The sequence below is a fragment of the Alnus glutinosa genome, chromosome 10 (genome assembly GCF_958979055.1).
Source record: "Alnus glutinosa chromosome 10, dhAlnGlut1.1, whole genome shotgun sequence".
Classification (NCBI taxonomy): Eukaryota; Viridiplantae; Streptophyta; class Magnoliopsida; order Fagales; family Betulaceae; genus Alnus; species Alnus glutinosa.
The window spans coordinates 28,883,869-28,900,412 of NC_084895.1; the positions used below are offsets into that span (position 1 = coordinate 28,883,869).

The 16,544-nt window shown below is 36.4% G+C and overlaps 1 protein-coding gene across 1 annotated transcript; it reads left to right on the plus strand.

Annotated features, from left to right (window-relative positions):
- The first annotated feature begins 6,155 nt into the window (after positions 1–6,155).
- On the plus strand, positions 6,156–9,502 carry LOC133880024 (protein neprosin-like). Its single transcript, XM_062318881.1, has 7 exons — positions 6,156–6,713; positions 7,100–7,186; positions 7,285–7,533; positions 7,769–7,933; positions 8,080–8,133; positions 8,230–8,376; positions 9,001–9,502. Exons 1-7 carry the CDS (start codon positions 6,528–6,530, stop codon positions 9,376–9,378), a joined length of 1,266 nt encoding a protein of 421 aa, XP_062174865.1. The 5' UTR covers positions 6,156–6,527; the 3' UTR covers positions 9,379–9,502.
- The last annotated feature ends 7,042 nt before the right edge of the window (positions 9,503–16,544 follow it).

The window sequence follows — 16,544 nt, forward strand, 5'->3', positions numbered from 1 at the left end:
TCCTTACATTTCCTTTCTCTCTACACTGATATATGTTAGAGTATAGTATGGAGTTCAAGAATCCAATCAACAATTAAAGTTGACCTAGCTACCTAGTAACAGTTAAAATCTATTACCAAGTCACAACTGAATACTATCACCTAGTTGTTGTTGAAGTCTATTAGTATTATTCTCATCTAACCTAATTTTCCTATAAATATAAGCTTGTTATATTGTAAACATCACCAAAGAAATAAGAGCAAAATGTATCCTTTTGGGTTTATCATTTGGATGTAGATTATAGACTAAACCACGTAATTCTGTGTTTCTTTATTTACATTTTTCTTTATATTTATTTGTCAATTGAATTATATTGTCTTTCATGACATCAAAGCTATAGGCTAATGCCATTTGTCAATCTTGCAGATTTCTATATCTGTTTTCTTGCTTTTCTCATCTCATCATTTCATCGTTTTGTATTTGATTTTCACATGCTATCAGAGAACAAAATGACCTAGAGTTTGTTTTCTTGCCTAATGTGAGTCTGTGGTGCAAAAAAAAGATTTGTTTGGTCTCCGGAGGGATCCATGGGTTTCAGCTCAGAATTGTGTTTGCCAGACTGCTAGAAAATGTTTTGTGTGCTTGCACAACAGTCAAGGCTTGGCAGTACTTCCAAGTAAAACCCACCAAGTGAGAGAATATGAAAGTGTCTTGGCTTGAATATAAAACAGGAGAGTATATTCATTAATATATGAGGATTGATTCCTACACTACACAGGTACAATAACTTCACAACATCCCCTCACACTAGGGACATTATCTCTAGCAGCCTCCTACAAGCTAATGGGAGGTTCAGTCACATTGAGCTTGGAACGTAACATGGAAAAGCGGTTTGAAGAGAGACCCTCCGCTAGTTGGTCATGCGTGGAGATAAATCTGATGATGATATCTTTGTTGACCACCTTTTCACGAGTAAAATGATAGTCCACTTCAATATGTTTAGTACAAGCATGGTAAACGGGATTGGACGTAAGAGCAAGAGCCCCAATAATGTCGCACCATAATTTTGGAGGAATAGGTAGATCCTTAAGCAACATATGTAACCAATAAATTCTAGCGATGGCAATGGCCATGGCCCAATACTCATCCTTCTTGCTTGAACGAGAGACTACAGATTGTTTCTTGGCACATCAAGACACAAGACATGGACTAAGAAATATTCCAAATCCAGTTGTAGAATGATGGGAATCAAGATCACCCGCCCAATTTGAATCACAAAAGGCTTCCAAGGCAAGAGTGCCTTTGTGATAAAAGAGCCCATGATTTAATACTATCCTTGAGATATCATAATACATGCTTGGCAGCAACCCAACGAACAGAGGTGGGAGAATTCATGAACTGGCAGAGTTGGTAGACAAAATAAGATATGTTGGGTCTGGTGATAGTGCAATATTGGAGTGCACCGACTAGATGTCTCAGATTCAAAGAAAGAGGATCCCCAACTGTGGCCGAGAGTTTAGAGCTTGAGATAGTAGGTGCTAAACATGGCTTGGCACCAATCATGGAGGACTTGGATAATAAGTCTTGAATATATTTTATAACACCCAAGAAAATTCAGAATATTTTGTTTTTATATATGAGAACCCAAAGAATATATATATAAAACGTGGCAGAAGTCTCCAGAACAAGGAAGTCTTCTTCCTTAAAGCAATAGAACGAACTATTAGAGCACTCACAGTGGATTGCGTATATTTCAATCTATAATAACCAATCAAAACCCACTTTATCTAGTTTAGATAATGAATTTTAAAAGGCATCATATATCCGATTATCTATTCTTAACTCTATATCATTTAAATATTATTTTTATCTTTCTTTACTGAAACTCAAGCAAATATAATTATCCCTTGGAACTTATAGAAAAAAAACGCTCTAGTAGCTTCTCTCTCAGAAACCTCTCGAACCCTCCTCCTGTTGGAAAAAGTTTTGCTGGTTTACCAGCCATGGGAGGAAAGCTTCCCTTCCCACCTTTCTTTGCCTCACTCTATCATCTCTCCGCCCCTTTTTTGTTTGCAATCGCCTCCTCCTTTGAGGCTCTACCTAGTCGAAATCAGCCTCCACCCAATCGAAATTAGCCTTACCCAATTGAAATCCCACAAAAAATCAACCCCAAATTCGTCTCCCCAAAGCCTGATCACGCCGTGTTCTTATCTCTCCAATTCCAATCGCTTTCTTACCGATCACACTGCGTTCTCAGATCAGATCTTGAAAGTTCATTGATGGTAAACTTAACAGTTCAAGAACCCCCTACGACGTCGTAGTGGGTGGAGGTAGGGAGGGAAGAGATTAAGGTTTGGGAGATTTAGGAGAGGAGGGAGGGGTAGGAGACGATGAGGCGGAGGTCGATGTAGATGGGAGAGGAGATGCCAGACTTGAGCTTGAAGCTACCAAAATTCACAGCCGAGATCTCGTGGAGCTGGAGGATTAGGGACTCCATCGATGGTGAGGTTGTCCATCGACGACAACAAAGAAGAAGAAAGCTGAAAGAAAAAAATGAGAAAAAAAAGAAAAGAAAGAGAGAGAAAGCTGGGAGGAAACAATAAAATAATCGGTAGATTGGTGGACAGTGTAACGCCACATGTGGCGTTACACTGTTCACCAATCTACCAAAACTTTAGTTTAGACTTTGAATACATAAGTTGATGGAATCTATTTTTAACACTTTTGTTTTCTATTATAGCCAAAAGTGGGTTTTACATATCCCACTGTAAATGTTGAGTATCGGGCCATGGCCATATTGGTCATTTTGGACAAGCCAAACATGCGCCGCTCATGGTAAAAAGCAAAGTTGGGTTAAAGGGGTTTAAACAATATATGCTAAATGAATAATAATTACATTCTTTTTATTCAATCTAATAAATTCTTTATTTGTAAAGTCTAAGTTTTATCCAGATTTAAAGGTTATATTGCTATTGTTATGTTGTGTTACTTTCTGAGTTGTCAAACTCACTCCTTTTTCCAGTAAACTTTTCTGATGGCTCTCAACATAATTGTCCTCTTAGCTAGAATCCCAATCGGGGTCACGACATATAACGACCCAGAGTATTGGCTCATTGAAGAAGATCAATGGGTCTATGCTTATTTTGAATAACAATAGTTCATAGCCAGAGATTTTTTGTTTTGATTATGTATAGCTTATGACACTGTAGGCCAAATTCTTTTCTGTGGATGGCAAAGACCTCCCTAGAGCAATAGATTGTCATAGATTGGATTAACTTTTGTATATTGTACAGTGTTCTCTTTTGTGATCCCTGTCATTATGTTGCACTAACTTAAAACTGCAATATATATATATATGTATGTATGAGAAGTATGAAGTTAATTCTCCTATCTTGTGTTATCTTTTGGAAATTTGTGGATTTTTTTTTTCTTTTCATTAACTCAAAGTTTGCATTTCCCTTATATCCCAAAACGAGGGCGTGACATATTTTGATTGCCAAATATGAAGGCCAGTAGCATCTCGGTGAGCCTGCATGCTGAGGAAAAATCCCAAATCCCCAAGGTCTTTCATAGCAAAGACCAATTGTAATTGTTTGATAACAGATAATATGACATTCGAATCGGTTCCTATAATCAAAATATCATCCACATAGACTAATACATATAAAGTAGCATTAATGTGTGACAAATAAATAATGAAGTATCCACAACAGAGGATTGAAACCCAATATCAAGTAAAGCCTATGATAAACGTTTAAACTAGGCTTGAGGTGTCTACTTAAGCCCATAAAGCGACTTGTGCAAACGACATAGGTGATTGGGTTGAGAGTAATCAATAAAACCTTGTGTCTGTTCCATAAAAACCTCATCATCAAGGTACCCATGAAGAAGGCATTCGAGACATTCAATTGTCGAATGCACCAATTAAAATGTACTGCAAGAGTTAGAACTACACAGATTGTAGAAGGCTTAATCACTGGACTAAATGTTTCAGTAAAGTCAATAACACATTTCTGATCAAAACCTTTAGCCACCAAGCAAGCTTTATACTGTTCGATGGAGTCGTATTGCTTCCGTTTGATTTTGTATACCCATTTATTGCGAACAATATGCTGATGCAGGGGGCGAGGACATTAAGACCACGTACCATTTGTAAGTATGTCATCAAATTGAAGGCCCATGGCAACCCTCCACTCAAGGGAAGTTATTGTTTGGGAATAGGAACTTGGTTCAACAACTACACACATACTAATTGAGGCACGAAGTGGGTGACGTGTGGAGTAAAAGGTGTGATAGTCATGAAAGTGATGTAGAACGGAATTTACTAATATTTTTGTTAAAAAAACAAAAATAGAAAAAATGTCAAAAATAATATTGGAGTAGCACCGTTTGATTAGAAGTTTACCTGTTCTCAGACAATGGAAGTACAAAAGGAAAGACTTGATCGTCAAGCCAAGATTTTATTTTCTTATTTTCAATTAAAACTTTATTTTCTTTACTCACTAGAACTAGATTTGCTTTATTTATTTCTTTTCCTTATTAGGATTAGATTTATTTTTACTATTAGAATAAGGTTTACTATTGTTACTAGAATAAGATTTACTATTACTATTAAGATTATGATTACTTTCTCTACAAGTATTTCTTTTTTATAAATAGGCTTGCTTATTATGTAAAAGAATTCAATTGAATTGTTATAAAATTAGAGAATTCTCTCTCAAATATTCTAGGGAGTTAGCTGACGTAGCAAAAAACTAAAATAACTAATCAAAGAGTAGTTCCTTTGATTTTGTAAAGAGAAGCATCTTCATCTTTTATCCAAAAAAAAAAAAAAACTCGCAAACTAAAATAACGATAAAAATTCAACAAAGTTTTATCTCTAACACCAAGAACAGCTCGAAAGGCATCAAACTCTTTAAGGCGCACGCACTGAAGACCAAAAATACCAAAAGCCAATACAGACAAACGGTACTGTTAGGTGCATGAGTTCATTCCTATATATAAAAAAACAGTTCATAGGGATCCGTACATGTTATGTAATAATGATTTTTACGAAGAAAAAAAAGGAGAAAAAAAAAACCAGGAAAAAATCAATTTAAAAAAAAAAAAGAGAGCCAAAGTTTGCCTGTCTATTGACCTAGTTATTTGGTCAATTATTAGTTGTGTTGTTGACTTTTTCCTAAGGTGGAACATATCTAATATTAGTGAGTGTCCTCACAGCCCCATCAAACATCCTAACTTTTATAGTACCTATTTCAATAGTAATGAGGGCATTTTGGGAATTAACACGTGTATCTAGGGGCAATTTTGAAAATTTTGTAAAAAAAAATACACATGTGGTGCACATGAGCCATTTTTCCTTTAAAGACGACAGAAGGGGCTAACAAAGTGCTTGCATTGAAAATTTCAGAAATTTTGTTGGGTACATTGCCACTTTTTAATGTCGGAAGCAAAAGTGAAAAAAGTGGTCAAACTTTAAGGGAGTAAAATGTATTTTTCTGATTGTTTAATCATCCAAGCCCATTTAAGGTCCATTTTGGCCTCATTTAAGCCATTTGTTGGCTCCTTCCTATTTTGGCCCACTGTTGTTAATGGCTCATCTCCGGCCATTGTCTCCAACTACCATCAACTTTAGTTAACTTCATCGACTGCCACCAACTCTAGTGAGTTTTCGGCCACCATCTCAGGTCTCTGTTGTCAACCGCTACCGGTTCCAACAAGAAAAAGGAAAACAAAAATAAAAGCCAAACTCAAGATTCCACAAGTTCCATCTTGAGTTTGGGAGGATGTTAGAGTATATTATGGAGTTATTGAAGCTGACCTAGCTGCATTTGAAGTCTACCACCTAGTCACAGTTGAAGACTATCACCTAAGTGTAGTTGAAGTCTATTTGTATTATTCTCATATACCTTAATTCTCCTATAAATTGAAATTTGTTATATTATAAACATCATCAAAGAAATAAGAACAAAATTTTGTTCTTTGGGTCTATCCTGCAAATGAAGATCATAGACCGTATCGCATAATTATTTTGTTTCATTATTTATATTTTAGTTGTCAATCATTAGAGCATCTTTCAATGTAGCGCTCACGAAGACGTTAGTTTTGGGTCATGTGATTAATCGAGTAATTGACCAATTATATATTATGTGTCAATTTCGAACTTCGAATGAGAGCAGGGAAATGCCCATGGAGTACAGAGGATATCATTTCTAAGAGAACGAACAGATAATGCTGTAAGTAGTGGGAAAGGAACAGTGAAAGAAGGCAAGAATGAACCAATAATTTCTCATTTTCTTTCTTCTACCCTTATACAAATGGTCGGCAGTTTTGTTGGTTTCTTGCTGTGACCAGAAAAACAATGCCATGTAGAAAATATCCCAAGCTCATTTGTTTGTATCTTGAGCCTTGAGGGGAAGGGTTGGTAGGGTGCGTAGGATAAGCGGGGAAGGGGTTAAAGGTCACCCACTCAACTCAACACTCAGTCACTCACCCAGTATTGGTTTCAACCTATAGCTGCTATAGCTAGACACTCCCTCACTTGTTGAATGCTCGAGTTAGTCATGGCACCGCTTTGTGGCGGCGGGAAGATAAGAGGGAGTGCGGCAAAGATGGTATTGTGCTCGTTGCTTTTTCTGATACCAATGGCATCATCGGCAGTCATCCCTCATCGGAAACTGGAGGTTCAGAAGCAGTTGATGCGCTTGAACAAGCCTGCTCTTAAATCCATCAAGGTTATTGCTTTGCACCTTTTTGCTTCCCCTTGTTTTTTGTTCTTTTTTCCTCCCGTTTTTTGTTCTTTTTTTCCTTTATTTTTTTAAAACACAACAACATCGACTCTTTGCTAGTGCAAAGCCGAAACTACAATTGCCTATATTTTCTTTATCTCTCTCTCTCTCGCTGTTCTTTGGCGTAAGCAAGCTTGTGTTTCTTGAATGAATACTTCATCGGGTGCCTGAATTTTCAGTTTCTGTCTAAAAACCAAACAATTCGTGGGCTGTGGTTCCTCCATGGCTGTATGTATTCAATCTCAGGGTACCCAATAGCGGGTGTAAATGTATGTCAGATAACTGAGATTTCCGACTGATATCTGTGTGTTGGGCATAAATGCCTAAAACAGAGTCCGGATGGTGATATAATCGATTGTGTCCATATCAACCACCAGCCAGCTTTTGATCATCCTCTTCTCAAAAATCATACAGTCCAGGTGATTATCTGGGTTCTCTCCCTATTTAATTTCATTTGATTGGTGGAATGGGGTATCAATAATTTGATACCAAGTATGGGGGTTGTATTTTGCCGTAGACGACACCAAGCTTTCGCCCAAAAGGGCGTTCATTCGATGAGAGCAAGGTCTCTTCAAATTCCAAGCCCATTACTCAGCTATGGCACTTGAATGGAAGGTGCCCCGAAGGAACTATTCCCATCAGAAGAACTAAAGAAGAGGACGTATTAAGGGCAAGCTCCGTCGAAAGTTATGGAAGGAAAAAGCACCTAAGCATCCCTCAACCAAAGTCCGCTGAGCCTGACCTCAACACTCTAGGTGGCCATCAGGTACACAATCCTCATTGGCCAATATCTCTATCTTATTTATTTTCCCCATGCATTTAATTACTTCAATAAAAGCATATACACGCGTAGAAATTTGACAAGAAAAAAAAAAATTAAAAGATTTTAATAAAGAAGTAGGCAAAAGGTCAGCTTCTTATTACTTGCTGATCGATCTTCTGCTTAATTTATGTTTTTTTTTTTAAAAAAAAAAAATTTATAATGCTTTTGGAGTTTCTAGCATGCAATTGTTTATGTGGAAGGAGATAAATATTATGGAGCTAAGGCCACCATAAACGTATGGAAACCCCAAATCCAACAACCTAATGAGTTCAGCTTATCTCAAATCTGGATTCTGGGTGGTTCTTTTGGTGAAGATCTCAATAGCATTGAAGCTGGTTGGCAGGTACGTATGTTATTTTCATCGATCATCGATCACTTGTTTCCTTATATTTTGCACAGAGCATTTTTTAAGTGGTTAAACATTTTTCACAAATTAAAATGATTTTCTTTTCTTCCCCTGGCCTTCTACTGATCTGTGAAAACGAACAGGTGAGCCCAGATCTTTATGGAGACAACAGCACTAGACTCTTCACTTATTGGACTGTAAGTTTCCGCCTTTTTTATTTTTTATTTTCCCGTACGTGTTTAATTATCCATCTGATTTTCTTTTGCTTGTGAAAACTTTATCATACATGGTAGAGCGATGCATATCAAGCCACCGGCTGCTACAATCTCCTGTGCTCTGGCTTTGTTCAGATTAACAACGAAATAGCGATGGGTGCAAGCGTCTACCCTATTTCTGGCTATGGTAGTTCCCAATATGATATCAACATACTTGTCTGGAAGGTAGAAACTATTCTTAATTAATTCTAAGCTGGAAAGTAGCTAGAAATTATTGAAAACAAAAAAGACCACCCACTTCATTTTATTAATATACTTTTTAATTGGACCTTTAATTTGTACATTTGTATTTGGATTCTTCATTAATTAAACTACATTAATTTTCTTCGAACTATCACCTTATTTGCCAATGGGACAGAAATTCCATGTCTTTCCAATATTTTAATTTTTACAATCTCCTCTTTCCTCTCCCAAAATGTTAAAAATATATATTTTTTTAGCTTTTTTTATTCAGAATTTTTGTTTCTCGTATTTCTGTATTTTTTTTTCTAATCTTTTACTACTTTAGATTTTTTTTTTCCTGAGTTTTTTCATTTTTACTTTTTTTTTTTTTTTTAAATCTTATGTGTGGTAGTTTAGTCATTTTGAGTTGTAGAAATGGAATATTGCAACCCTAATGATAAATTAAAGAGACATTTAATTTATTAAAAAGATGCTGAGAATGATCTCTTCCATCTATCCATGACCCCTTTTCATCTGTGTATGACTGTATGTGTATTTATCATTCTTTTTAAAGATTTATATATAGCTAATTAATTGCATATATTTTTGGTGATTACGATGCGGCAGGACCCAAAAGAGGGGAACTGGTGGATGCAATTTGGGAATAAATATGTGCTGGGATACTGGCCGGCCTTCCTATTCTCGTACCTGGTTGACAGTGCTTCAATGATTGAATGGGGAGGAGAGGTGGTGAACTCGGAGGCTGTTGGGCAGCACACCTCCACACAAATGGGTAGCGGTCATTTCCCTGGAGAAGGGTTTGGAAAAGCTAGTTACTTCCAGAATATCCAAATAGTTGATGGCTCCAACAATCTTAGGGCCCCCAAGGGCATTGCCACTTTCACTGAGCAATCTAATTGCTATGATGTCCAAAACGGCCAAAATGGCAATTGGGGCAACTACTTTTATTATGGTGGTCCTGGTAGAAACCCCAAGTGTCCATGATCATTCACATGATTAAACTTTAAGAAGAGCCAGAATCATTTTCTTGTGTCTCTCTTCATGTCACTACAAAATGTAACCCACATTGACTCACTTCATCAATTGCCCGTATGCCCTTCTTGTTTTACACTTGTTTAGGCTAGAAACTTGAGAAATCTGATTTTTTTTCAATTTTTTTTTTTTTTTTTTAAAAGAAATTTTGACTTCCTTTTAAGCGCCTTCCCCGGAATTTATTGGAGAGAAAGAGGCGGTAAATTTCCCAAACTTCTCCATATGCATCTCTTCTCATAAAATCAGTTCCAATGACCAAGAATAGTATCACTATTCCTCTGTTTGGGCTTAGATTATTACATATTTCCAACAACCTCCTTAGATTCTCCATGTGCATCTCTTCTCATAAAATCAGTTCGCCCTTGACAAATGGGCCCTGTAAAAAAAAAAAAAAAAAAAAAAAACAAAACAAAAACAATGGGTCATGCTAAAATCCGAAAAGAATCTCGTGAAGGACACATTCTTGACAAGGAAATGTTTTGCCCTTGAACCGAAAGAGTACTCTATCCCCGTGTCTTTCCCTGTTCCTGCCTAATGTATGTTTGCTTTCCTTGTCCCGGTTTAATGATTTATGTGGCGGGCTCTAACTTTGGCTCTGGCTGCAGTGCTGCTTTCTTGAAGAGTCACGGCCACACGGGTGTTGTCTAGTCTGTCCCTCTTCTTGTGAGAGTACTCTATCCCCGTGTCTTTCCATGTTCTTGCCTGATGCATGTTCGCTTTCCTTGTCCCAGTTTAATGATTTATGTGGCGGGCTCTCACTTTGGCTTTGGCTGCGGTGCCGCTTTCTTGAAGAGTCACAGCCACACGGGTAATGTCCAGTCTGTCCCTCTTCTCTGAAGATGTTTATCTGCAGATTCAAAAGTAAAGGGAAAATATTTTGACAACATGAACCCTGAGCATGAACCATTAGGACTATTAGCCTGAATATTATGCAACTTTCCATTATGAAGATTACAATTCTTAAAGACATTGCTAGATCAAGTCACATATGCAATACAAATTATTTAAACTACATATTTAACAGACTTCTGATTCATAACATAAACTGCATTATCAGCATAGACAAGAAAACACAGACAGGTTTTTACTGGAACTACTTGGGAAACAGCAAAGCAATACCAAGCCAAGTTGGAAGAAACCATTCACACTGAAGCTAAGAATGGACTAAAATAATATATTGTAAATTCATTACAAAGTTGAATGATTTAACATTGCATTTGCCCTCAGTAGCCATGGTCTCTTGGGAAAATTGATGACTGCCACTTTGATGCACTTGTTAATGCTAGAACATCTTGCTTAGCTAACTGTAAATTACCTCAACTAAAAAACAAAATAAGGGATGTCACAAATGGCATCTATTCACAATACCATCATCATTGAACTATTAGTTATCATTTGTTTTTGGGCCTCTTCCAGACTTAGCAACCGTGCAACCATCATTTCTCTACCACCAATAAGACAATCCATTATGTCTGCAACGTCTTTCCAGCTCAGCAAGGGGAAGATTCATTAGCTCCTTCATAGCTGCTCCCTTGCCCATTGCCAATGCAGCATCTTGGTTGGCCTTAGCCCCATCAACTATAAGAAAAAGAGATCAGAAAATAATTGTGAAAGAAACTTGCACTACAAGAAGCCTGGTCTTTAGCAACTACAATTTGTTGTTACTAATAGTGTACAGGTCGTCGCTAATACCTTTTAGCGACGACACATCGTCGCTGATAAGTCCTTGCAAGAAGATGGACCTTGTTGCTCTTGCAAGAAGATGGACCTTGTTGCTCATCAGCGACGACTTTGCGTTGTCGCTGATAAGCTTGATGTCGTCGCTCCTCCCTTCATAACAAGAATGGAACACAAAATGGGTGTCGTTGCTAATAGTGTTCTTATCAGCAACGACTCAAATGTCGTTGCGAATAGTGGCTTATTAGCAACGACTTTCAGTCATTACTGATAGTAAATTATCAGCAACGACATTTATAACATTGCTGATAATGAGTTATCAGCAACGACACTTATGTGGTTGCTGATAGTGTGGATTATCAGCCACAATATTTATGTCGTTGCTAATAGTGGGTTATCAGAAACGACACTTACAGCCGAACACGATGGAGATCCCTCTGGTGAGGCACGTGTATGGAGATGACGTAGCGGAAGACTAAGGTAACTAATCAAAGAACAGTGTCTTCGATTCTGCAAGGAGAAGCGTCTTCGTCTTCTACCCCAAAAGATAAAACAAGTCCGCAGGCTAAAAGAAAGATAAAACTCCACAGAGTATTTGAGAGAGAATTCTCTGATTTTATAACAATTCAATTGATTCTTTTTTTACATAATAAGCACGCCTATTTATAGAAGAGAAATACTTGTAGAGAAAGTAATCATAATCCTAATAGTAATAGTAAACCTTATTCTAATAACAATAGTAAATCTTATCCTAGTAGTAAAAGTAAAACTTATTCTAAAAGGAAATCAAATAAATAAAGCAAATCTAGTCCTAATAAGTAAAGGAAATAAAGTCTTAGTTCTAATAAGGAAATAAAATAAAATAAACTCTTGGTTTGACGATCAAGTCTTTCCTTTTGTACTTCTATTGTCTGCAAACATGTAAACTTATAATCAAACGGCTCTGCTTCAATATTGTTTTTGGCATCTCTTCTATTTTCGTTTGCACCGAAAATATTATTAAATTCCGTCCTACATCAGACACCCCCACTTGAAAAAAACTCGTCCTCAAGTTTTTTTTGCGATGTGTCACACGTGGCTCTTCTGGAGAAAGATATTTAGAAAAATCTTCATAGATAGCGCACGACTCTTCCGAAGAAAGATATTTGGAAAAATCTTCATAGATAGCGCGCGGCTCTTCTGGAAAAAGATATTTGGAAAAATCTTCATAGATAGTGCAAAGACACAACTTTTCCTTTTTGTCTCCTTCCATAATAATTTCTCCAAATATTTTTTTCTTGATGTCACCTTCAACTTGATTGTCTTCTTCAAAAGAATCACCATTGTCATTTATTTCTGCCGTGATCGTGATGGACTGCGCTTGTGGTGGATATTCTTCCAGTGGTATAGTAGTTGGAACCAATGGTTGTGGTTGCACATGTTGTCTCTCTAACGACAACTCCACTTTTTTACTGTAACTAACATTCTCTTCATATACGATTTTCTTATTCGGAGATTCATAAATATGGTTAGAAATAGGTTGAACGCAACTTACATCATTGTCACCAAAATCTTCATAGACCGGTGCTCGGTTTATGGGTGCAAGTCGTTGGTGACAAGTAGGCTTCACTCGAATCCCATCATCATTATGGACAAGATTTTCCCTACGATTACGAATAGGACCCATGTACATGCGCTCCATCATCTCTCGCATCTGGCACATCTCTTGTTGCAACATTTGCCGGAACTCTTGCAATTCGGCTCTCCAAGGAGCCTCCCTGTCACGATCCACATCGTTATAGAAGATGTTACTGTAGTATATGTTGGCCATCGAATCCGGATAATGCCGGCTCGGATACCCCAAAGATTCGGCTCTCAAAAGAGCCCCTCCCCTACAAGCAGCGTTGTTGGAGAAGTTTGTCACTGTTGCGCTAATTGGCCATGATTAAGATAAAGCCTGCTCTGATACCAACTGTCGTAGCGGAAGACTAAGGTAACTAATCAAAGAACAGCATCTTCAATTCTGCAAGGAGAAGCGTCTTCGTCTTCTACCCCAAAAGATAAAACAAGCCCGCAGGCTAAAAGAAAGATAAAACTCCGCAGAGTATTTGAGAGAGAATTCTCTGATTTTATAACAATTTAATTGATTCTTTTTTTACATAATAAGCACGCCTATTTATAGAAGAGAAATACTTGTAGAGAAAGTAATTATAATCCTAATAGTAATAGTAAACCTTATTCTAATAACAATAGTAAATCTTATCCTAGTAGTAAAAGTAAAACTTATTCTAAAAGGAAATCAAATAAATAAAGCAAATCTAGTCCTAATAAGTAAAGGAAATAAAGTCTTAATTCTAATAAGGAAATAAAATAAAATAAACTCTTGGTTTGACCATCAAGTCTTTCCTTTTGTACTTTCATTGTCTGCAAACTTGTAAACTTTTAATCAAACGGCTCTGCTTCAATATTGTTTTTGGCATCTCTTCTATTTTCGTTTGCACCGAAAATATTATTAAATTCCGTCCTACATCAGGAGAGGAGGACCCAAATACCGTAGATCTACAACCAAAGATGCAAAAGAACCAAAACATCCACACAACACTGGTGCGGTAGCCACCCACTGAAGCTACGACGATGGAAAAGCAAGCTGGCGAGGGAACCAGAAGTGGATCGACTCCCAACCACCGAGATCTACTCCAAAGATGAAGAAAAACCCAAAACAGAAAACCCAAAAAGAAGGAGGAACACTTGAGAAACTGTTATTAGCATGGTTGTTACTAGCTGGAGAGCTGACCAAAAGAGGACTTGGGAAGGGGAAAAGAAGGGATTGGAAGCAAAAAAAGAAGAAAAAGGAAATGAGGCATGGAAGAAGGAACCATAAGATGTGATAAGAGCATCTTCAGTAATGATTTTCATTTTAGCTATTCAAAATAGCTCTTTTTCTATTTTAGCTACTAACTTTTCAGTACAAGCTCTAATAGTTCACTCTCTACTTTTTTAAAATATTATTTTTTAATAATTTTCTTTTATTTTTTATTTTTTTAAATCTGTTAGGGCGTTGCGATTTGGTTTCGTTTTGACGAAAAGAACTGTTCTATCAGCAAATTTATTTACGTTCCGAACACAAACTCACGTTCAATTGTGTTTTGCATGGTACATTAGCGAATCTGATTTTGGAGGACCAAAAAACAGTTAAATTCTGATATTTCAGTCTTCCAATATTGTAAACTCTTGAGGCAGTATGATTTTATTTCGTTTGAAGAAAAAAACTGCTATATCGGCAAATTTATTTACGCCCGAACATAAACTCTTGTTAAATTCCATTTTGCGTGGTACATAAGTAAATCAGATTTTGGAGGACCAGAAAGCTATTAAATTTTGATCTCTTCGTCTTCCAATATTCCAAACTCTTTGGGCGTTGTGATTTTGTTTCGTTTAACGAAAAAAAAAGGTATATCAGCAAATTTATTCACAACCGAATGTAAACTCTTGTTAAATTGTGCTTTGCGTGGTACATTAGTAAATCATATTTTGGACGACCAAGAAGCAGCTAAATTCTGATCTCCCCGTCTTCCAATATTCCAAACTCTTTGGGAGTTGTGATTTTGTTTTGTTTATCGAAAAAAAAATAGCTATATTAGCAAATTTATTCACGCCCGAACATATACTCTTGTTAAATTGCGTTTTGCGCGGTACATTAGTAAATCAGATTTTGGAGGACCAAAAAGCAGCTAAATTCTGATCTCTCAATCAACCAATATTTCAAACAATTAGGGAATTGTGAATTTGTTTCGTTTAACTAAAAAGACAGCTATATCAGCAAATTTATATACGCCGGAACACAAACTCATGTTAAATTGTGTGTTTGTGTGGTACATTAGTAAATCGGATTTTGGTGGACCAAAAGACAGTTAAATTATGTTCTCTCCGTCTTCCAATATTGGAAACTATTAAGGCATTGTCCTTTTGTTTCATTTGACGAAAAAAAACTAATATATTGGCAAATTTATGTACCCCCGAACACAAACTCAAATTAAATTGCGTTTTGTGTGGTACATTTGTGAATCATAAATTGCGTTTTGCGTGGTACATTTGTGAATCAAATTTTGGAGAATTAAAAAGTAGTTGAATTCTGATCTCTCTGTCTTTCAACATTGCAAACTCTTAGGTTGTTTTGATTTTGGTTCGTTTGGCGAAAAAAACTGCTATATCAGCATATTCTTTTACGTCCGAATACAAACTCACATTTAATTGTGTTTTGCGTGGTACATTAGTGAATTAGATTTTCGAGGACCCAAAAGCTGTTAAATTCTAATCTCTTCATCTTCAAATATTCCAAACTCCTTGGGCGTTGTGATTTTGTTTCGTTTGACAAAAAAACTGCTACATCAACAAATTTATTTACTCCCGAACACAAACTTACGTTCAATTGCGTCTTGAATGGTACATTAGTAAATAAGATTTTGAAGGTCTAAAATGCAGTTAAATTCTTATCTCTTCGTCTTCCATTATTCCAAACTCATTGGAGGTTGTGATTTTGTTTCATTTGACAAAAAAAAACAGCTATATCAGCATATTTATTTACGCCCGAACATAAACTGTTTTTAAATTGCGTTTTGCGTGGTACATATGTAAATCAGATATTGGAGGACCAGAAAGCAGCTAAATTCTGATCTTTCCTTCTTCCGATATTACAAACTATCAGGGCATTGGGGATTTGTTTCGTTTAGCTAAAAAATTAGCTATATTAGCAAATTTATTTACGCCGGAACACAAACTCATGTTAAATTGTGTTTTGCGTGGTACACTTGTAAATCAGATTTTCGAGGAACAAAATGTAGTTAAATTATGTTCTCTCAATCTTCCAATATTGCAAACTATTAGGGCGTTGTCGTTTTGTTTCGTTTGTCGAAAAAAAAATTGCTATATCGGCAAATTTATTTACGGCAAAACACAAACTCAAGTTAAATTGCGTTTTGCATGGCACATTTGTGAATAAGATTTTGGAGAATCATAAAGTAGTTAAATTCTGATCTCTCTGTCTTCCAATATTGCAAACTGTTAGGGCGTTTTGATTTTGTTTCGTTTGTAGAAAAAAACTGCTATATCAGCATATTTATTTACGCCAGTATATGAACTCACGTTTAATTGTGTTTTGCGTAGTACATTAAATAATCAGATTTTGGAGGACCAAAAAGCTGTAAAATTCTAATCTCTTAATCTTCCAAAATTTTAAACTCTATGGGAGTGATTTTGATTCGTTTGACAAAAAAAGCAGCTATATCAGCAAATTTATTTACGCCCGAATATAAACTCACGTTCAATTGTGTCTTGCGTGGTACATTGCTAAATAAGATTTTGGAGGACCAAAAAGCTGCAAAATTCTGATCTCTACGTCTTCCAATATTACAAACTATTAAAGGGTTGTGGTTTTGTTTCGTTTGACAAAAAAAACTGTTTTA